The sequence below is a fragment of the Martes martes genome (assembly GCF_963455335.1).
Source record: "Martes martes genome assembly, chromosome: 8".
Lineage (NCBI taxonomy): Eukaryota > Metazoa > Chordata > Mammalia > Carnivora > Mustelidae > Martes > Martes martes.
The window spans coordinates 8,033,991-8,054,579 of record NC_137895.1 but is presented as its reverse complement, the minus strand read 5'-3'; the positions used below and the strand labels follow the sequence as shown (position 1 = coordinate 8,054,579).

The 20,589-nt window shown below is 39.2% G+C and overlaps 1 protein-coding gene across 1 annotated transcript in view; it reads right to left on the bottom strand.

The window, feature by feature from the left end:
- Nucleotides 1-14,319: 14,319 nt before the first annotated feature.
- Nucleotides 14,320-20,589, bottom strand: part of SLC25A17 (solute carrier family 25 member 17) — a 41,777-nt gene continuing 35,507 nt past the window's right edge. The window contains exons 6-9 of the mRNA XM_080810016.1: nt 19,457-19,602; nt 19,273-19,368; nt 17,236-17,318; nt 14,320-15,158 (exon numbers count right to left, since the gene is read on the bottom strand). Coding sequence (XP_080666142.1) covers nt 15,011-15,158; nt 17,236-17,318; nt 19,273-19,368; nt 19,457-19,602 — 473 coding nt within the window. The 3' untranslated portion in view covers nt 14,320-15,010. The remainder of the gene's footprint in view (nt 15,159-17,235; nt 17,319-19,272; nt 19,369-19,456; nt 19,603-20,589) is intronic.

The following is a 20,589-nucleotide window of genomic DNA, read 5'->3' as shown; positions in this document are numbered from 1 at the left end:
CAACCAACTGAGCCACCTATGTGCCCCAATGGTGTGATTTTAGATAGAGGGGTCAGGAAAGGCCTCTGAAGATGACACCTGAGCAGTACTGAGTGAAGTGATAATGTAAGAAAGTGACAGAAGAATGGCAAGTGCAAGGACCCCAAGTCAGTAAGTTGCTTGAGTTTGGTGAACGTGGTCAATGTGGTCAAAGTTTTGCATGTGTGTGTGCCCACATGGGTGCGTGCATAGGTGGGATGGAGTTAGAGAGGTTTCCAGGGGTGAGATTATGAAGGGCCTTGGGGGACAGCAAAGGGCCTCACTCTATTCTAAGTTTGCTGGAAGTCACTGTAGGGATGAGAGAAAGAGAGAAACAGGGTCTGAGTTACATATAAAAGAATCTTTCTGGTTCCAATATCATGAAGAGAATGTGTGGGGGAAATGCAGAAGCAGGGGGATCATTTAAAAAGATATTGTTGTGGTCTTGGGGCACCTGGGTAGCTCATTTGGTTGGGTGTGAGACTCTTGGTTTTGGCTCATGACCTTTCCCATCCTGCAAAATGATTTTTCCTTCAACATCACCCAGCTTTCCTTTGGTTTAGTATTTGCTTGGTATGTCTATTTTCACCTCTTTCCTTTCTGCCTTGTTTTAGTTACGTCTTACTGCCCTCTCTTCCTCTCTAAAGGTCACAGCTGTCTTGACTTCTAACACTGTTTTTGAGATTTATATCAATGTAATCCTACAGTAAATGAAATTTTGTGTCTGGTCTCTTATACAATATTGTGTGAGTGATCCATGTTGCTGAATACAGCTCTAATTACAGTTCATTTTCATTGCTACAAAATATTCTATTGTACTAATTAATATGATAATTACTTATTTGACATTAGGTTGTTTTGATTTTATGGCAATTATGAATAAGGCTGCTACGAACATTCATGTACTGGAGGAGTAAGAGAAATAGGGGGAGTTCAGCTCATGAAAATGGACTAGGAATGGGGATGAGGTGGGGGGAACTAGTACAAGCCTCTAAGAATAATTTTATTTATGATGTAGTAATACCTTACACCTGACAGTGACTCATTCAGAACAGAACTGAGCACCCAGGAAATGGTAAATATTTTGGTTCTCTAGCAGCCTGGTCCTCAGGAGATTAGAAATCGCCTATTAGAAGAGATTGTTCTCAGAGGCAGGAATATTAAGGTCAAAAAAAGTGCCAATTAACAACTAGAGACAGGACAATCTGTATTTGTAAAAAGCAGACACAGATACTCAAAATGTAAAGCAGTTTGGAAGGACTCTTTCAAGGGCTAACCTATCCAATAATCTCCCAAAGGCAGCCCCACTTTATTAGCTAGCATAGTAATACATCACAATTATTTTCAAGCTTTAAAGCAACAGTTGAATTGTATGTATTTATTAGATAATATATGTTATAATACATGTATATAATGTTTATTATATACACATAATATGTATGTATTGTATGTATCCTGTTATGCTTAAAGTAGCCAGGAATATTTACCACTTTAGAAAGATTTCTATGCAAATTTCTAAGACAACACAATAAATGGAAACATTTTAGTGCAAAGAGAAGTAGCATTGTAAATGATGTTAGAAACACTGTGTTAGCATACTAAAACATGTTGCTGAGAATGGCTAAAAGTGCTGAGTGCTCAGTCCAAAGTTAAGGGACTGATTGCAAAGAAACAATGGAGGGAATCTACAAAAAACCCACAGCTAACATCATTCTCAGTAGTGAAAGACTGAATGCTTTCTGTCCAATATCAGGAACAAGACAAGGTTGTTTGCTTTCACCATTTCTATTTGACATTGTACTGGAAGTTCTGGATGAGCAATTAGGCAAGAAAAATAAATAAAAGACATTCAGACTGGAAAGGAAGAACTAAAAAGTCCCATATGCTCAGATAACACACTCTTTTATATAGGAATCCAGTAAAAAACTGAATTAGCAAAGGAAACAGTCAACAAAACAAAGAGGCCACCCATGGAATGGAAGAAGAAATTCGCAAATGACACTACAGACAAAGGGCTGATATCCAAGATCAATAAAGAACTCCTCAAACTCAACACTCAAAAAACAGATAATCATGTCAAAAAATGGGCAGAAGACATGAACAGACACTTCTCCAATGAAGACATATAAATGGCCAACAGACACATGAAAAAATGTTCATCTTTAGCCATCAGGGAGATTCAAATTAAAATCACATTGAGATACCACCTTACACTACTTAGAATGGCCAAAATTAACAAGACAGTAAACAACAAGTGTTGGAGAGGATGTGGAGAAAGGGAAACCCACTTACACTGTTGGTGGGAATGCAAGTTGGTGCAGCCACTTTGGAAAACAGTGTGGAGATTCCTTAAGAAATTAAAAATAGAGCTACCCTATGACCCTGCAATTGCACTACTGGGTATTTACCCCAAAGATACAGATGTAGTGAAAAGAAGGGCCATCTGTACCCCAATGTTCATAGCAGCAATGGCCACAGTCACCAAACTGTGGAAAGAGCCAATATGCCCTTCAACAGATGAATGGCTAAAGAAGATATGGTTCATATATACAATGGAACATTATGCCTCCATCAAAAAGGATGAATACCCAACTTTTGTATCAACATGAACAGGAGTGGAGGAGATTATGCTGAATGAAATAAGTCAAGCAGAAAAAGTCAATTATCATATGGTTTTACTTATATGTGGAGCATAAGGAATAACATGGAGGACATTAGGATATGGAGAGGACAAGTGAGTTGGGGGGAAATTGGAGAGGGATACGAACCATGAGAGACTGTGGACTCTGAGAAACAAACTGAGGGTTTTGGAGGGGAGGGTGGTGGGGGATTGGGTGAGCCTGGTGGTGGGTATTAAGGAGGGCACATATTACATGGAGCACTGGGTGTGGTGCATAAACAATGAATCTTGGAATACTGAAAAAATAAAATAAAGTTAAAAAAAAAACCTGTTAGAATTACTAAGTTCAGCAAGGTTGCAGGGTATGAGATCAATATACAAAAGTTAATTGTGAATAGAAAAAAAAAAAGTTAATTGTGCCTGCTTCGTTTGAAGAATACTCTCTCTCTTACATGGACGCTGGTAACTAAAATATCTGTTAAAGTATGTTAGGTGAATATGCTCTCTTCATTACGCCCTTTACAGCAGTTATCTGTACCAAAAATCCCCTTACTGGTTTAATGCTCATTGTCTTCTCCCTCCATTACAATTCATGTTCCACAAGAGTAGGGACCTCATCTGTCCTGTTCATAGTATATCCCTACTGCTTAGCAAAGTGGCTGGCACATGGCAGATGCTCAAAAATTATTCGTTGGTTTGTCAATTAGCAGAGTATTCTTGGTATAAGCAACACAACTGCTCAAGCACCATTATTAAATCTCACTGTTGGGTACCGGAGACACTAGAATGAAATATGCACTCCAGGAACAGGAGCCTTAGACAAGCAAATAACACAACATGATAAGGATGATGCCAGCATTCTTGCTTTAATCACATTGTATTTTGTCTGCTTACAAGCTCTTAAGCTTATGAATTTACTTCTCAGCTCCCTTCTGCCTGGACACAACCCACACTTTTATCAGGTTCAGACTAGGGTAAGCCTGCATGTGCCATATTATATCTGGTACATGTACCGTAATTGTATCATAAAATGTACCATATTTTATCTGATATGGTGAAATTGCTAAGACACCTAAATCTTAGGGAAGCTATGTCTTACTTTTTGGTCAAAATATATATTATCATAGGGATTGGAACTCTAGGTACTCTAGTTTAGAAAACCCCAAATTCAATATTAAGTCCCATCTCCCACAGTATCTAAATTCACTGGTCCAATAGTCACAGAGTACTCATAAGGCCTGGGATATAGTAACAGTGATGAAGATTCAGAGCTCTTAATCTACTGAGGGAGGTAGGTTAGTAAAGAGAGAAATACAATTTAGCGCAGAAGGTACTAGATAGGGCTCTATGCAGCGTATTATGTTCCAAAAACAACTAAAGAAATAAAAGGTACTTTGTGTGAGGGACAGCCCTATTCCAGCTTGATACTCAAATGATGGGCCTGGTTTTGTTTTGTTTTGTTTTAACATGGGCATTACTGCATAAACCATACCTCAAGGAAAGATGCGGGTACTCAGAGACCTGAAAGAGTTAAATTCTCAATAAATATATCAATCAAGTAGTAAAACAGAATCCCCTTTTTCCCCATTGCTGCGTACTCAACCTACCCTTCCATTTTTGGAAAAAAGAGAAACAGGACTGGAAAGCTTTTGAACTTATTTTCTAAGTAGCTTATTTTACTAAACAATCAAAACCATCAAGTAGCTATAAGATACCCATTTTCAACCGTGAGTCCTTTGGCATGTTACACCCCTCAGGTCCTCCCTGGAGAGTAACAGGCTCTTCTTCTAGGAAGACAGCATGGTGCTGTGGGAAAGGATGAGATTTGGAGTCAGAACACCTCTTTCTCTTCACATCCTCCTCTGTCACTGGCTGTGTTATCTGTGAGTCATTTAACCGTTTTGAACCTGTCTCCGCCATTAGAAAACAGAGAGATCTGCCTAATCCATCCCAGATTTATAAAGTGAGTACCAAGTGAGAAAGTCAATGCCAGATTGGTTTACAAACTACAGAGCAATATATAAGGACGATCATCATATCTGCATGCCAGTGCTTAGCAGGTGCCTGGTATGACTGTACTTATAAATGTTTGTGAAATAAATTAGTATCACAGATCAATGAGAGCTCTAGTTGGCTACAGCTTAGAAGCTTCAATAGTTACACTTCACACGAGGTAGAAAGATTTCCTTGTTTACATGAAAGCCCCTTGTTTAGTAAGGGTTTGAATTGATTTTTGAAGTTGTGAGTTATCAAAATTCCTTTTACCTCTTTTCCCTCCTGCTGCCTTTTAATCATTTTCCTGCCTGTTGGCACTTCCACCAGATGGACAGAAACGAGGGAGTCAACTGTGGATCAGTCAATTTTGCAAGTTTTTAGTAGTGTCAATAGAGACCAGGAAAGTGGAGGATGCTACTGGCCAAAAACTGTCCTTTGTTTCCTTGACTTCGGTTTTTACTGATATTGAGAGCTACCGGCTTTAGTATCTGGCCAAGAGAAGACTATAAATTATGGATGACAAATTAAAAGGGTTGGCTTATGGCTGGGGAAGGGAAAAAGTAAAAGAATATAATTTCAGCAAAATACTCCCTACTCCATCCCTTGCTTTAATAGATTAAAAAAAAAAAAAGGTGTTTCCAGGTAGAGCGCCAAGTTCAAGCCATGGTTCCTATTCAGATTGCTAAGCAGGTCTAAGAACGCTTCATTTTTTTGGTTTAATTGAGACCAAATTTCACTAAACATCTTTGACAGTGGTGATTTACAAGGAGGATGATATAGGAGGCTGAATGCAAGGCCCTCTGGTGGCCTGGATTTTTCCATATCTGCAATTGCAAAATGAAGAGAAAACCCAGCCATTTTCTATCAAATAGGAGCTTAATTATAAATTAAAAAGTCAACAAAACAGATGGAACTAAAGTGTATTATACTAAATAAAGTCAGTCAGAGAAAGACAAATGCCCTATGATTTCACTCATAAGTGGAATTTAAGAAACAAAACAGATGAACATGGGGGTTAAAAGGGAGGCAAACCATAAAACAGACTCAACTATAGAGAACACAGTGAGGGCTGATGGAGAGAGATGTGCAGGGGATAAGCCAGATGGGTGATGGGGATAAAGGAGGGCATTTGTGATGAGCACCGGGTGATGTATGTAAAAGATGAACCACTAAATTCTACTCCTGAAACAACACTACCCTATATATTAACTAACTAGCACTTAAATAAAAACTAGAAACATTAAAAGTCAACACAGATAACTTGTAAAAGTTGTCTTTGATTTCAAAACCTTCATAGTCATAAGGCATTTCTATAGAGACCTCAGCCCAATGTAACCCATGTTTATGGCAATTCACAAAATGATGAATAGGAAATCCCTGCCCTCTGGAATTTGCCATCTAACAAAGGCACGGGGACTAGGATATAGACATAGAAACAAAGGTCAAAGAAACTTTAAAAAGTTCATGGGCCTGGGGCACCTGAGAGGCTCAGTCGGTTAAGCGTCTGCCTTCAGCTCAGGTCATGATCCTGGTGTCCTGGGATGGAGCCCCATGTCAGGCTCCCTGCTCAGTGGGGAGTCTGCTTCTCCCTTTCCCTCCGCCTCTACCCCTGCTTGTGCTCTCTCTCTCTCTCACAGATAATAAAATTAAAAAAAAAAAATACATGGGCAAGACATTGTCATGCAAAAAAAAAAAGTACACAGAATCTTTGTAGGATTAAATAAGATAATATATGCAAACCGTCTACTATGGCATCTGGTGTATAGTAGATCCTCAATAAATGGTAGTTATTATTATTGTACTTTGATATGTGATATTTAAGTGATCTCAGCCACCTGCTGGAAGAAATCTAATTTTCAGCTCTAACTTCCCTAGAACTTTTTTTTTTTTTAAAGATTTTATTTATTTATTTGACAGAGATCAGAGAATGAAGAGGCAAGAGGCAAGCAGAGAGAGAAGAAGGGAAGCAGGCTCCCCGCTGAGCAGAGAGCCCAACGCAGGGCTCGATCCCAGGACCCTGGGATCATGACCTGAGCCCAAGGCAGAGGCTCAACCCACTGAGCCACCAAGGCACCCCTCCCCTAGAACTTTTGATATACCTCATTTAATTCTGTACTTCATAGAAGAATTAAAAGTAAAAGCATCTAAAGCACACCCTATGGCATATAGCACTTCTTCCCTGTCATACTCCAAATGGAATTTCTCCTGCAGTTGGCAAAGCAGAGGTGAAGGGAGAAATAAAGTGTTTACATAGTCCAAATTGACAATGAATATAAAGGAAAAGATAGGTAAAGTTTTAATTTAATAACATAATGTCACAGCAGGCACACCTTTTGACCCAGTAACTAGATCCCTAAACATTTTTTCTTAACAAAATAATCAGAAAAGGGCAGAAAGATGCATATATTAAGAATCTTATCACATCATTTATAAAAGCAAAAAACTGGAAACAACCTGGGTGTCTGGGTGGCTCTGTCATTAAGCATCTGCCTTCGGCTCGGGTCATGATCCCGGAGTCCTGGGATCGAGTCCCACATCAGGCTCCCTGCTTGGTAGGAAGCCTGCTTCTCTCTCTCCCACTCCCCCTGCTTGTGTTCCCTCTCTCGCTGTGTCTCTCTCTGCCAGATAAATAAATAAAATCTTAAAAAGAAAGCATACTGATTATTAAAAAATTGGAAACAACCTAAAAGTTCATTAATAGGAGTCTAACTAAATAAGGATACATCCACACAGTATAATTCTATGAAGCAACTAAAATTATGATGCAGATATTTGACATTAGAGATGAAATTTTATAAAATTAGGTAATTTGATTTTGTTAAAAAAAAACAACACACAACCCTATCTATAGTATATCTTGATTTCATTAAAAAAAAAAAACCAAAAACAAACAAAAACCTATGTAGGGGCACCTGAGTGGCTCAGTTGGCTAAGCATCTGACTCTTGATTTCGGCTCAGGTCATGATCTCCGGCATGTAGGATCTTGTAGGATCAAGCCCCAAGTGGGGCTCTGCGCTCAGCATGGAGTCTGCTTGTCCTTTTTTCCCTCTGTTCCTCACCCCGCTCGTGTGCTCTCTCAAATAAATAAAATCTTTAAAAAAAAAAACGATACCTAAACATACATATATAAACAAGTCTGAAAATAGATACTAAATACTAAAATATTAGCAGTGATTTCTTTTTTTTTTTTTTAAAGATTTTATTTATTTATTTGTCAGAGAGAGAGAGAGGGAGAGAGAGCGAACGACGAGCACAGGCAGGCAGAGTGGCAGGCAGAGGCAGAGGGAGAAGCAGGCTTCCTGCTGAGCAAGGAGCCCGATGCGGGACTCGATCCCAGGACGCTGGGATCATGACCTGAGCCGAAGGCAGCTGCTTAACCAACTGAGCCACCCAGGCGTCCCATTAGCAGTGATTTCTAGACATTGGGAGTATAGGCATATACACACACGTATATATGAATATAGCTTTATTCTCTTCATTCTTTTCTATATTTTCTGAAATTTTTAGGGTGACTATGTATTATTTTTATAAGAAAAAATAAAAGATAAAAAAAAAATTTAAACCAAAATAGAAAATACAGTTATCTCCAAGCAGTACAACCCAGTGAAAGATTGCTGGATAGAGTATCAGGAGGTCTAAATTCCTATTTCTGACTTCCAATCCTTTGTTATGTGACCTAAGCCAGATCCGTGTCTCAATTTCCCCCCCTATACAGTAAAGAATTAATTTAAATAAATCTCACAATAGAGAATAAAATGAGAATGAATGTGTTAGGGGAAAAAAAACCCTGTAAATGTCACACCTAGTTGCAAATTAAAAAACAGAAGACTTCCTCAATTTTTAAATTCCCCTTAAGTCTTCATTGCTTTCATATATATATAATATATATATATATATCTCTCTACACCCAACATGGGACTAGAACTCATGACCCAAGATCAAAAGTTACATGCTCCACCAACTGAGCCAGCCAGAACCCCTGCTTTTTAAATTTTAACACACTAACAAATGCACAAGAAAGTATTCAGGATTTCAGCCTCAACTAGGCTGAAAAACTGTTTTCTAAGTAAACTTTTCCATAACGAGCTAGATAAAGTGTAAGTCTATATGGTAACAGAAGTTCACAGTTCACCTAAACTGCTCTTCCTGGCCTATCTTCATAGAGGTGGAACTAAATGGTTCGTGTTATGTCTCATTTTCAAAGTATGTATAAAAACTAGATTTCAAACTCATAGAGTATAGGAATGTATCTTCCTTCTTTAGGTCCAAGTGTAACTGCAGTCAAAACTATCAAGAACTGGGGCCACGAACACCTCTTTTACCTTGCTGCAGGCTCTCAGTGACCTGAGGATACTTTACCCTTCCCCAATTCCAACATGTGTTCAACTCCAAGATCTAGGTTGAGAAGTGTCTGGATCTAATTCAAAGTACAAGGTACAAAGCATCATCCTGTTTCTACTTTGCAAATGCTATTTATTTCTTCTGTCAAGAAGGTCTTTTACCCACTTCTTGGTATGTTGCTAATTCATAAGTTGCCTTTTGTTCACACAGACGAAGACTGAGTCGGCCCCAGCCTCTCCACGCTCCTAAAGCAACTCATGAACACTTAACATTTCTCATCAGAACTCAACAATGGTAGGATTCCGAGTTGTGTTTTGTCTGTCTCCCAAATTGCACAATGAGCTATATGAAGGGAGAGACTGGATAATCCCAGTAACTGGCATAGTGCTTAGATATAATAGGTAATATTTCTTGAATAAATGGATAAAATGTTATTCCTAGAATAGGAATCTGCAATTTAATAGAAGTTTCTCCATAGGGAATCATGGCTGGCCATCTACTTGGCTAGCCATCTACTCTGCCAATGGGTTCTATAGAAACTAAAGCAAAACAAGGATGAAGTACACACAAAAAATTTGGTGATACCACAAGGCAGAGAATTTTGATGACTCCAAATAAAGCAAAGAAATAATAAAGGAAAAGAAATCTGAAAAACTGAAAACCAACAACCAAGAAAACACCACAGTGCAAGAATTCTAAAAACACATATACTTTTTATTTTTGTATTTTTATTTTTTAAGTGAACTATACCCAACGTGGGGTTCAAACTCATGACCCCGAGATCAAGACCCCTAAACACATGTAAACTCTAAATTAACAGATCAATTTGATTAGGAGAAGTCAGCAACGACTGAGTGCCTACCATGAGTGAGATACTCTGCTACTTGAAAGATCATTTCCTGTCCTGAAAGAACTTCTATCTAGGGGAAGACAGTGATACAGATGGACTACTGCAATTCAAAATCCAATGTAGTAGGTGCAGTGATAAGACACATGTAAAAATGATAGGAGTGCAAACGTCTTTTCAGGGTGTGGGAGAAGGTGGAAAGGAGTTCCAGAAAGGCTTCCAGGGAGAGCTGATGCCTCATCTGGGTAGGGATTCACCAGGAATAGTAGGGAAAGATTCCTGACACAACACAATGCATAACCAAAGATACTAAGACCAGAAATAGCATAGATTCAAGGAACCACCCTTGGACACAGAGATCACAGGCTTCCCTTGAACCTTGTGATGTCATATTGGGGTGCAGACAGTTCATTACAGAAAGAATTACACATCTTCACTTATATGCCCCTCTAGGTTGTAAAAGAGTACCTAGAACCAGCTACATATTGGCTTAGAAACCTTCCTTTTAAGGACATCTGAGGAATGTGTTGTGGCAGTGCATAAACTTCAGGAGTCCGCTTGGATTTTACATCTTGAACTCCATTCACTAGGTGTGTGACCCAGGTAAGTTACTCTTTAAGCGTTAACTAACTTATCTGTGAACAGGAATGAACTTCATCGATTTAAAGTTACTACAAGGTTATCAAGATGTATGTAAATCCTTTGTGCCTGGCATTTTATAGGCACTAAATGCAAGAAGGTTCCCTTACCCATTCTCACGATTAGTTCCAAACCAGGTTTTCTTTCTCTTTTTACTTTATCACAGGCTGGACCTCATTTGCTGAGGTCTACAGTTTGAGGCCCAGTCTGTGTGCCTGTCACTCATTTTTGGGCATGTCTTCTCTGAGGGCTGTGCTAGCCCTCCTACTCCCATTTCCATCTTGTAATTTCCTTTTCACTTTCTGTCCTTTTTTTTTTTTTTTTTTAAGCTTTTATTTATTTATTTGAGAGAGAGAGAAAAAAGAGGAGGGAGGGCAGAGGGGGGAAGCAGACTCCCTGCTGAGCAGGGAGCCCGACATGGGGCTTGGTCCTGGGACTCCTGGATCATGACCTAAGCTGAAGGCAGACACTTAACTTACTGAGCCACCCAGACACCTCTCACTTTCTGTCTTTAAATAGTAACTTTCTTTCTTTCCTTCTCTTGCCCAGTCTGTGGAAAACTTATTTTCTTGTCCATGTCCCACTGAACATACTTTTCAGTGGCTACCAGTATGCCCCACAAACAACACTAACCCAAGGCCCTTTCACTCCTATGGTGGTAAAAACCCTGCAAGTCACAGTTACATTTAGTGCATATGTAAATATCCTATAATTGAGCCTTTGTATATATTTGGTATCCTGCTGACATTCAACATTTGCCAGGTAAGTAATTCATGCGCCCAGAGGGAGGGCTCTCCTTAGATGTGTGGTATTGGGCTCCATGAAGGCACTCTTCTCTTAGCTTTTCCAGAGAGCCAAGATAAGACACTAACTCAGCCAGTGACTTTCTGCTGTTGAACCAGTTTGTATTTTACTGTTTAACTGATCAATATTTGGGGGGCTTAATTTGAAAATTGAACAAAACATGAAATTAATGGTTTTGCCTTCTCTCTCGAGGAGATATACTGATAAGGCTCCCAGAAAAGAAACAGTCACAATTCAAACAAATGGAAAGAGGAAAGGCTGCCCCAAAGTAAAACCTACCTGATTTTCTTGGTTGAAATAGCATTTATCTGATGGATGTTTTGGTGACAGATGTTAACTAGACTTATTGTGGTGGTCATTTTGCAATATACACATATATAGAATCATTATGTTGTACACCCCAAACTAATACAATGTTATCTATAGCTCAGTATAAAAAACAGCATTAAGCACATATATACTTCATGTACTGTGCCAGATGCACATATATATCTCTCCATCTGTCCAAAAGAAAGGATTACCTTGTAAGGTGGTTCTGAGGATTAAAGATATTTATATCTTTATATAGATATCTGTACATATATTATGGCCTTGTGAGGTAATCATTTCCATTGGACAGATGAAGACACAGATTCAGAAAGGTGAGCAAGCTCGTCTGTGGCTAGGATGCTCTTAAGCAATAGAATGAAAATGTTAACCCAGGTCTGGCTCAAAACCCAGGGTGCTTTCCACTCCCTGGTGTGATCTATTCAAATGACCACCCCCTCGACAGTAATAATCATGTTATGATAAAAGTCGTTGCTAACATTTATCTAGATCTTCTCACGTAGCAGGCACTGTGCTAAGCAATTTATGTACATCTTTTTAATCATCTTTTTAACCCTCATAATCACTGGTAGTTTACCAAGACCTCCATTTCACAGCTGAGGAAACTGAGTTTTCCACAAGTTCACTAATTGCTTTGTTCTTATAGCTGGTAAGGAGTGGGGCCAGAGTTGAACCTGGGTCTGATTCCAGAACCCATTCTTTCCATCCTTACACTTGACTGCAGGAAACTCAACTCTTGTCCTGGTTCCAACCAGGCAAGTCATTTGATAGCTCTGTCTCAACTTCCCTGTACCTTAAATGGGACACTGTTCCTCGTCCTTCACAGAGACATGGGAGTTTTAAGATGAGAAAGTGCTGAAGCTTTAAGAAGAGAAACTGCTACGTAAACCTAGACATGATCAAAGTTTCACTCAGATTTTCCCTCTCTGGCGATCACAAAGGGATTTAGCTGACATCATTAGCTCTTAAACATCCTCTCAAGTGGGTACTAAGTATTATCTTCACTCATCAGAAAGCTGAAGCATAAGATGACTTAATGTGCTGGTCAGCCGGTGGTCGAGCTGGGAATAAAACCCCAGATTCTAGCTCCCACTGCTGATGTTCTTACCATCAATCCTACTTCTGCATTTCAAACTTAATTGTAAAACAGATGAGGGTAGAAACATCAGTGTCCACTTCAAAACACAGATTAAATACTTACAGAAATTAAATTTTCTACTGCAGTGACACTAATATAACCCCAAAGGCACTTATCCTCATTCTAGAGAAGCTGGATGAAGAATCAAAAACAAAAATTTCCATTTCTGCAGTATACACTTCAGCTCCTTAGTTTCTCAAATAACTTATTATTAATCAAAGGTTTTACAAAACTGGATGAGTCATTACCTAGTTTCAACTAGTGAGTCTGTAAGCTTCCACAGGGAGCATAAAACCTCAGTATTAAATTGTTCGCTCATAAAATCAGAAAAAAGCATCAGATTTTCACATTGTAAACATCTCATTTAACTATATAATTTGACTTGGAAATTATTCTAACATACCAACCTGAGCTCAAAATTCAATTTCCAAAGTGAATTGCCTAATTAAAGCAACAAAAGCACACACACTGCACTTTTATGATCATTCTTCTCCTGTATAAAAAAGTAAGTTTTGTGCTTCCCACCCAACCCTTGCCACAGACACACACAAACTTTATAGTAAAATAAAAAGTAGTAATGGAGCCAATTCTCTGTCTTCAATAGGGGATGAGTGTTCAGCCTAGCTCCCAGATTAGGAGCCCCTCCTAATTCTTGCTTTCTAGAACAACACAAACATCTTCTAATTATTAGGAGCTTGATAATCACATATTCTGAAATTACCACAGGGACCAGAGAGGAAATAAGAGAAAGAAATTTCCACTTTCAATATTGAACTAAATACTGCAGTCCATAGACACTTCATTGTTCCCTTCTATGACTCGCACCGAATTAGATTTATAAATGAAAAACCTGTCATTTTGTTATAGGGACGAGAATTAAGTTACAGGAACCCAAAGAGCTATTCTCAAATGATCAGAGTTTGCTTCTTGGGTGGCTTGAGAGGCCTAAATTCACCCCTAGCTGCACAATAAAAGTCCAACCAGCTTCACATGTGCTATGAGGCGAAGGTAAAGGTTGAGGTGGGGCACTCGGTTTTCTCAGAGGTTGTTTATTTGATCCATTAGTCCAACTTTCCTTTGAGAAAAATCTTTATCTTGGTTTCTATCACTGAAACCAATCACAGCTTCTGTTGAGTCAGGGGCTCTAAGGTCTCTCAAACTTGAATGTGAGTGTGAATCACCCGGGGATCTTGTTAAACTGCAGACAATGATTCAGAAGGTCTGGGACCGCGTGCCCAGGAAGCTCCCAGGTGATGTCAGTGCTGCTGCTTGATGCATACACTTTGAGTAGTAGGACAGTAAGAAATGTTTCCAAATAGAAATAACCTCAATCAGATGTTTATTCTTGAAAGAGAGATCCTCCACCAGGACTCTGTAAAAGGAGAGAATATTCCAGAGCCTAAACAAGGTACCTGCTCCTTCTCCCTCTTCTACGATTTTTACGAGCTGGCTGTAAACCCAATATGGTACCTGAACAAAGGGCAACTTTTTAAAATGTCTTTTGTGTTGACAGTTTATTATTGGGGCTTGACTTGATGGGGCTCCTATGGATGAACATAAAAACTTCAAGCCTTTTGTAATGCAAGGGGTGATTCAAAATAAATATTTTTAATTATGTCAAATACTAATGAATAAGTGATGTTCACAAATAGTATATAAGAGAATCACTTGGGATTAGTCATTTTCATTTTCCCACAAAATAAATAGCTCATGTAGTAAAGAAGACGCCTTTCCTTAAGCAGGAGGAAAACTCAACAAAAATAGTCATGCCTGCGGCACAATCACAGTATTTTTAGTGAGGAAAATACCAAGATTAAAACATACAAAAGTATATGAGGAGGATTATATGATATTAAATGTGTCCCTAGAATCTGGGGGGAGAATTCAGAGGAAAAGAACAGCTGGTAAATTTCAGAAAGATTTTAACTGGAAAAGATTACACATGAGAGCAACAGTCCATTTGCCTTAAGAAAAACAATAAACACCCACAAATTTTCATTTTCAGGTTTTCAGTAATTTTTTTTTGTTTTTTGTTTTTTGTGTTTTTTTTGTATGACCATTAGACTAACCTCCCCCACAAAATTCAACCAGCCATCATAAAAATTAAGTTGTGGACAGGTCCAGCTGGCTATATCCCATGTTTACCCTTCGATGCTTCTCCAGCCAATGACGGTAAAATTCATGGTCTACACAGCAAGAGTAAAAAGAGAATCACTTCCCTTCACACAGAAGGAACCCCCCATCTGGAGCATCTTTCTGCACTTCGCAGTGTGAGGTGTCTCAGTGCTTGTGGGCACTCTTCAGCCCCATAACTGTGAAGGTAGCAGCCGTCAGTTTCTCATAAACCAGGAACATGAGAGCAGCGGTGAGGACTGTCTGCAGCAGTTTGGCTTCAAGGCCCTTGTAGAGTCCCATGATTCCAAAACGCCTGAAAGAAAAGAGGTTTGAAAAAAAATAACAGGTTTTCTTCATAAAAGTCAACTCCTTCATCAAAGAAGCAGGCTCTCATAGCCAACACTTATCCCCAGGGGAATATGTTCAGATTGGATGCCTGAAACTGTGGTTAGTACTGAACCCATTTTTTTTTTCCCTGTACATACAGAACTATCCAAAGTCTAACTTATAAATTAGGCACAAGAAGAGACTAACAACAAAACAACAATAGCTAATAATGGAATAACAATATACTGTAATAAAAGTTATGGGAGGGGCGCCTGGGTGGCTCAGTGGGTTAAAGCCTCTGCCTTTGGCTCAGGTCATGATCCCGGGGTCCTGGGATCAAGCTCTGCCATAGGGCTCTCTGCGCAGCATGGAGTCTGCTTCCTCCTCTCTCTGTCTGCTTCTCTGCCTACTTGTGATCTCTGTCTGTCAAATAAATAAATAAAATCTTTTTTTTTGTAATAAATAAAATCTTAAAAAAAAAAGTTATGGGAATGTGGTCTTCCCTCTCTCTCTAGTTTGGACGAATTGAGATGCAGTGAGGTGAACAATGCAGATATTGTGACATGGTTAGGTCCTACTGATCTTCTGACGTTAAGTCAGAAGAAAGAACATGGGCTTTCAGACTGTGGTTGACAGTGGATCTCTGAAAACCATGGGAAGGGACACTGTGGATGAGGGGGGGAATACTATATTTGCATTTTCTATATTTTATATAAGTGGAATCATATGGTATGAATTTTTTTTTGTCTGACCTCTTTCACTTGGCACAATTATTTTGAAATCCATCCATGCTGTTCTATGTATTAGTACGTCCTTTCTTATGCGCTATGTAGACAGATAGTCACTTGTGTGTCTACTCACCCAGTGACGGGACATTTGTATTGTTTCCAGGTTTTGACTCTTAAAAATAAAACTGCTATTAACATCTGTGTACAAGTTTTTGCACTGACATATTTCATTTCTCTTGGGTATATAACTTGAGAGGAAAGGCTAGGTCCTATGATAGTTGGATGTTTAACTTCTGAAGAAAATACCAAACTTTCCAAAATGATTGGACCATTTTATTTTCCCACCAGCAGCACACAAAGTTCTGGTTGCTCCACATTCTTGCCCATACTTGGTATGGTGAGCATTTAGTTTTAACTTTATGCCAGTTCTTTATCTTTGATTTTTTCTTTTATCCCAAGCATATTCTGTTTTATAATAAATTTATTTACTTTCAACATCCAGGGACAGTAATAAAGTTATAGCAGCTTTTGCTTCAAAGGAAGCCCCTGACTTACTTCACACCCCTGAGATTCTCTAAATCTCAGGAATCTGTAAAAAAGTGTGAATCTCTAAATAGGGCCACTGTCAGGATAAAGTGAGATTACCCATTTGAAGCATGGAGCTCAGGGTCTACCACAAAGCAAACACTCAAAAATGTTAGCTACTCTTACCATCAACAGCACTGCTGTCATCATTACAATAATTATTGTTACTCTTCCTAACCCCCCTTTCTATGACTACTACTCTCTAATATCTGTTTATTTCTATCTACGAGACTGCTCACAGGATATGCCACTGACAGCAGCACTACTATCGCAGAACAGTCTCTACACTAGGAGGCTTCCTTCTCTAAAGGAGTTAGTTCTGTACATTTCTAAGTTACAAAGACCTGAAGTTTTTCCGTAACTTCCCCAAATGCTGCCCTAAAATGAGAAACGTCTGAGCACAGCACACAAGGAGAGGTTTCTAGGCTGCCACCGCCAAGGCAGTAGTGCAAGTTAAGCAGATCCGGCTACTCCCTGGCAGAGATGGCTGCTGAAAGGACAGAATGTGAAGCATCTACAAAGCTCACTTTATGGCACACCTGGGCGGCTCAGTCGTTAAGCTTCTGCCTTAGGCTCAGGTCATGATCCCAGGGTCCTGGGATGCGAGCATCGAGCCCCACATCGGGCTCCCTGCTGAACAGGAAGCCTGCTTCTTTCTCTCCCACTCCCCCTGCTTGTATTCTCTCTCTCGCTGTCTCTGTCTCTGTCAAATAAATAAATAAAATCTTAAAAAAAAAAAAAAAAGCTCACTTTACTCGTTGGTGAAGAAGATAAAGAACATTCCGAAGACTCCCCAGTGTTCTGTTTTCTGGGTTTAGTCTGTGACGTCCAAACTGGGGAAGAAGAAAAACAGATGAATTTCTACCTGCGGAGGAAATTATGTTGGAGTAATGTCTTATAGTATACAGTAACAAAAACATCCGAGGGGCGCCTGGGTGGCTTAGTTGTCAAGCATCTGCCTTTAGCTCAGGTCATGATCCCAGGGTCCTGGGATGGAGCCCCGCGTTGGGAATCCCTGCTTGTCGCGGAGCCTGCTTCTCCCTCTCCCACTCCCCATGCATGTGTTCTCTCTCTCTCTCTCTCTCTGTCAAGTAAATAAATAAAATCTTTAAAAAATAATAATAAAAAATAAAAATATCCAATTATGTAGATTTCATGAATTTTCTCTTTTTTAGTGAAATAAGTGAAAATAAATATTTTTGGGGGCACCTGGGTGGCTCAGTCGATTGGGCATTCGACTTTTGGTTTTGGCTCAGGTCATGGGATCAAGCCCCGTATCAGGATCTGTGCTCAGCATAGAGTCTGATTCAGATTCTCTCCTTGTCCCTCCTCCTCTCCCATTTCCTCTGCTCTCTCTCTCAAATAAATTGAATGAATGAAGGAAGGATTAAATAAATAAATAAAATTATTTTTCAATGAAGCAAGCATGGGAATTTTTACTTCAGAGAATTATAGGGAAAAAACTACCTCAAACGAAAACAAAAATGGCCACAATGAAGATTTAGATACTGATAGTATGGCTTACCCTCCAGTCCTTTAGAAAGTTCTGATAAACACTAATCAATAAGAACCACTGCAGCCTAAGCTTGTCACGTTATATGCTTACATTATAAAAGTATCAAAATACATTTATTTAGATGCTACCGAATTCCCTTATATTAAATACCAATTTAAAAAAGCACATCAGTAGAAACACTTTCAACAGAAGGTAATAAATTTTTTGAACTGAGATATTTTCACCATCACCGCCATTTTATCTATCAATAAATACTTTGAATTTTTTCTTCAAAAGAGATCATGAATCTGTCCACGTCTTATCTCTCCTCTCCACTGCTACTACCTCTCACCTGGACTATGAAAATGGCGTCCTTTCCTGATCGCCCCCCTACCCTTATCTCTTAGCCCTAGGACCAATTCACCACACAACAGCTACAGGAATCTTCTCGAATTGTAAATCAGATCACATTGCTCCCTAGTTTAAAGCCCTTCAAAGCCTTCCCACTCAGATGAGAATAAAATCTAAAATCCTCACCTATAGCCTTCCCTGCTACTTTTCCAATCTCATCCTGAGCCACTCTCCAGCCAGAGTGGCCTCTGTTCAGTTCTCAGTCATCGCCAAGCTCTTAGCATATCATGTTCCCTCTACCTAGAATGCTCTTTGACAACTGGGTCCTTATCTTCCTTTAAGTCTTGATTTTTATATACACATCCTTAGAGGAGCTCAATCCTTAATCACGCTAAGAAGATCCACACCGTGCCCCTCTCTACTAAATTACAGAACACAGTTCACCTCCATGATAGCTCTTTTCTCAACTTATAATTACCTATTTATTTTGCTTATTTATCTGTCATTCTTTCCTCTGTTACCTTCATAAATAACTGAATGAAAAAAAAAAACCCAGAAATTTCAAAGTACTTCAGGAAAACTAAATCAATTCCTCCTGAATGAACTAAACAAATCAACTTCTGATTTTGTATGGTTAACCTAAGCAAGTCAACTTAAATGAGAAAGAAACAAGCTTATAAATTCCTAAAGTAATTAAAGAACCTCCTCCCACATTTGGGTTTTCTGAGATACTATGTTACCTAAGAAATTACAAATGTAAACTTTGTTCCAAACCAAATAGGAAACCAACTGATAGCCAGTCTACAATGACCAAACAAATGGAAAAATGGTATAGCCTACCAACTGACTACTTTATTGCTTTATTAACACTGCTTTAAACAGAGAAACCATGTACTTCCGAATGTTGTCTGACTAAATGCAGGAAGACCGCCAGCACTCACCCTCAGAATGGACTGTACCGTCTGCATGGGATAGGTGACCGTAGTAGCAATCGCCTTGGATATTGCACCAATGATGAACACATCCAAAGAAGAAAGCTGGAAAGCAAAGAGAGAGCAAACCACATCAATCCAAATAACAGAGTGTCAGAGATTATTATCTGTTGCTTTCAAAATCAGGGATTACCTTCACTCGTTTCTTTAGAAGCTGCCGTTTTAAACCTTCATAGAACATGAACTGGATGGCAGGGTTGAAGACCAACAGCAGGGAAGGAAATGTGCCATTCCATAAAGCCAAGATTCCTTCATCTCGAATGATCTGGTGAAAAGCATCTAAGCAAGAAATCAAGGACTTTTGACTACAATTCCTTAACTGGAGAACACAATGTGAATTTTGTTCAAATGTACCCAAAACACAAATCAGAACCGTTCTATTAAAATTTCCTTCATGCAATGACAGTCTAGGGGCATGTTCATCAGGTAACTACTTCTTGATAATCATCAGTCACTGACAGTCACATTACCTAGAGACCAACTTAAATTACAAGCAATTCTTCCTGACAATCTGGCATTAGACGGTCAGGTTTTCCTAAGTAATCACCACCACCATGACTGAGAACTCTGTCTTACAGAGAATTGTGAACTTATAGCCCATGTGTTTCACAGCAAAGCCCAGGACAATAATAGACAGTACCCTGGGATCCATTATTTAGGATATGGCTTCTAAGAAAACCACTATTCTCATTACAAAGATGGACACATGGGAAAGGAGAACCAGGTAACGTAGTATTATTAAGCTAAAAGTCATGAGATATTAATGATAACTTTATCCAAAGACATCATTAAAAGAAATAGTGTAGGGGCGCCTGTGTGGCTCCGTCACTAAACATCTGCCTTCAGCTCAGGTCATGATCCCAGCATCCTGGGATCGAGCCCCATATATCAGGCTTTCTGCTGAGCAGGGAGCCTGTTTCTCCCTCTCCAGCTCCCGCACGGTTATATTCTATCTCTTGCTACCTCTCTCTGTCATAAATACATAATATCTTTTAAAAAAAATAAGCAAAAAGGAAGAGTGTAGATTATTCTTTAGAAATCTTGACCCCCTCCCACCAACACTCTATGAACAGAATACTTCTCTACCTCCTGACGTTGGGTTTGGCCAAGAGGATGTTAGCAAATGAGAGGCAAACGGGGGGTTTTACAACTGGACGTGTCCTCTTGTGCTTTTGCCATCACCAAGAGAAGAATATGTGTAGACTGATCCCAGCCTAGATGAGTCAAATCTCTGTCAATCCACAGACACATGAGCTAAACAAATGC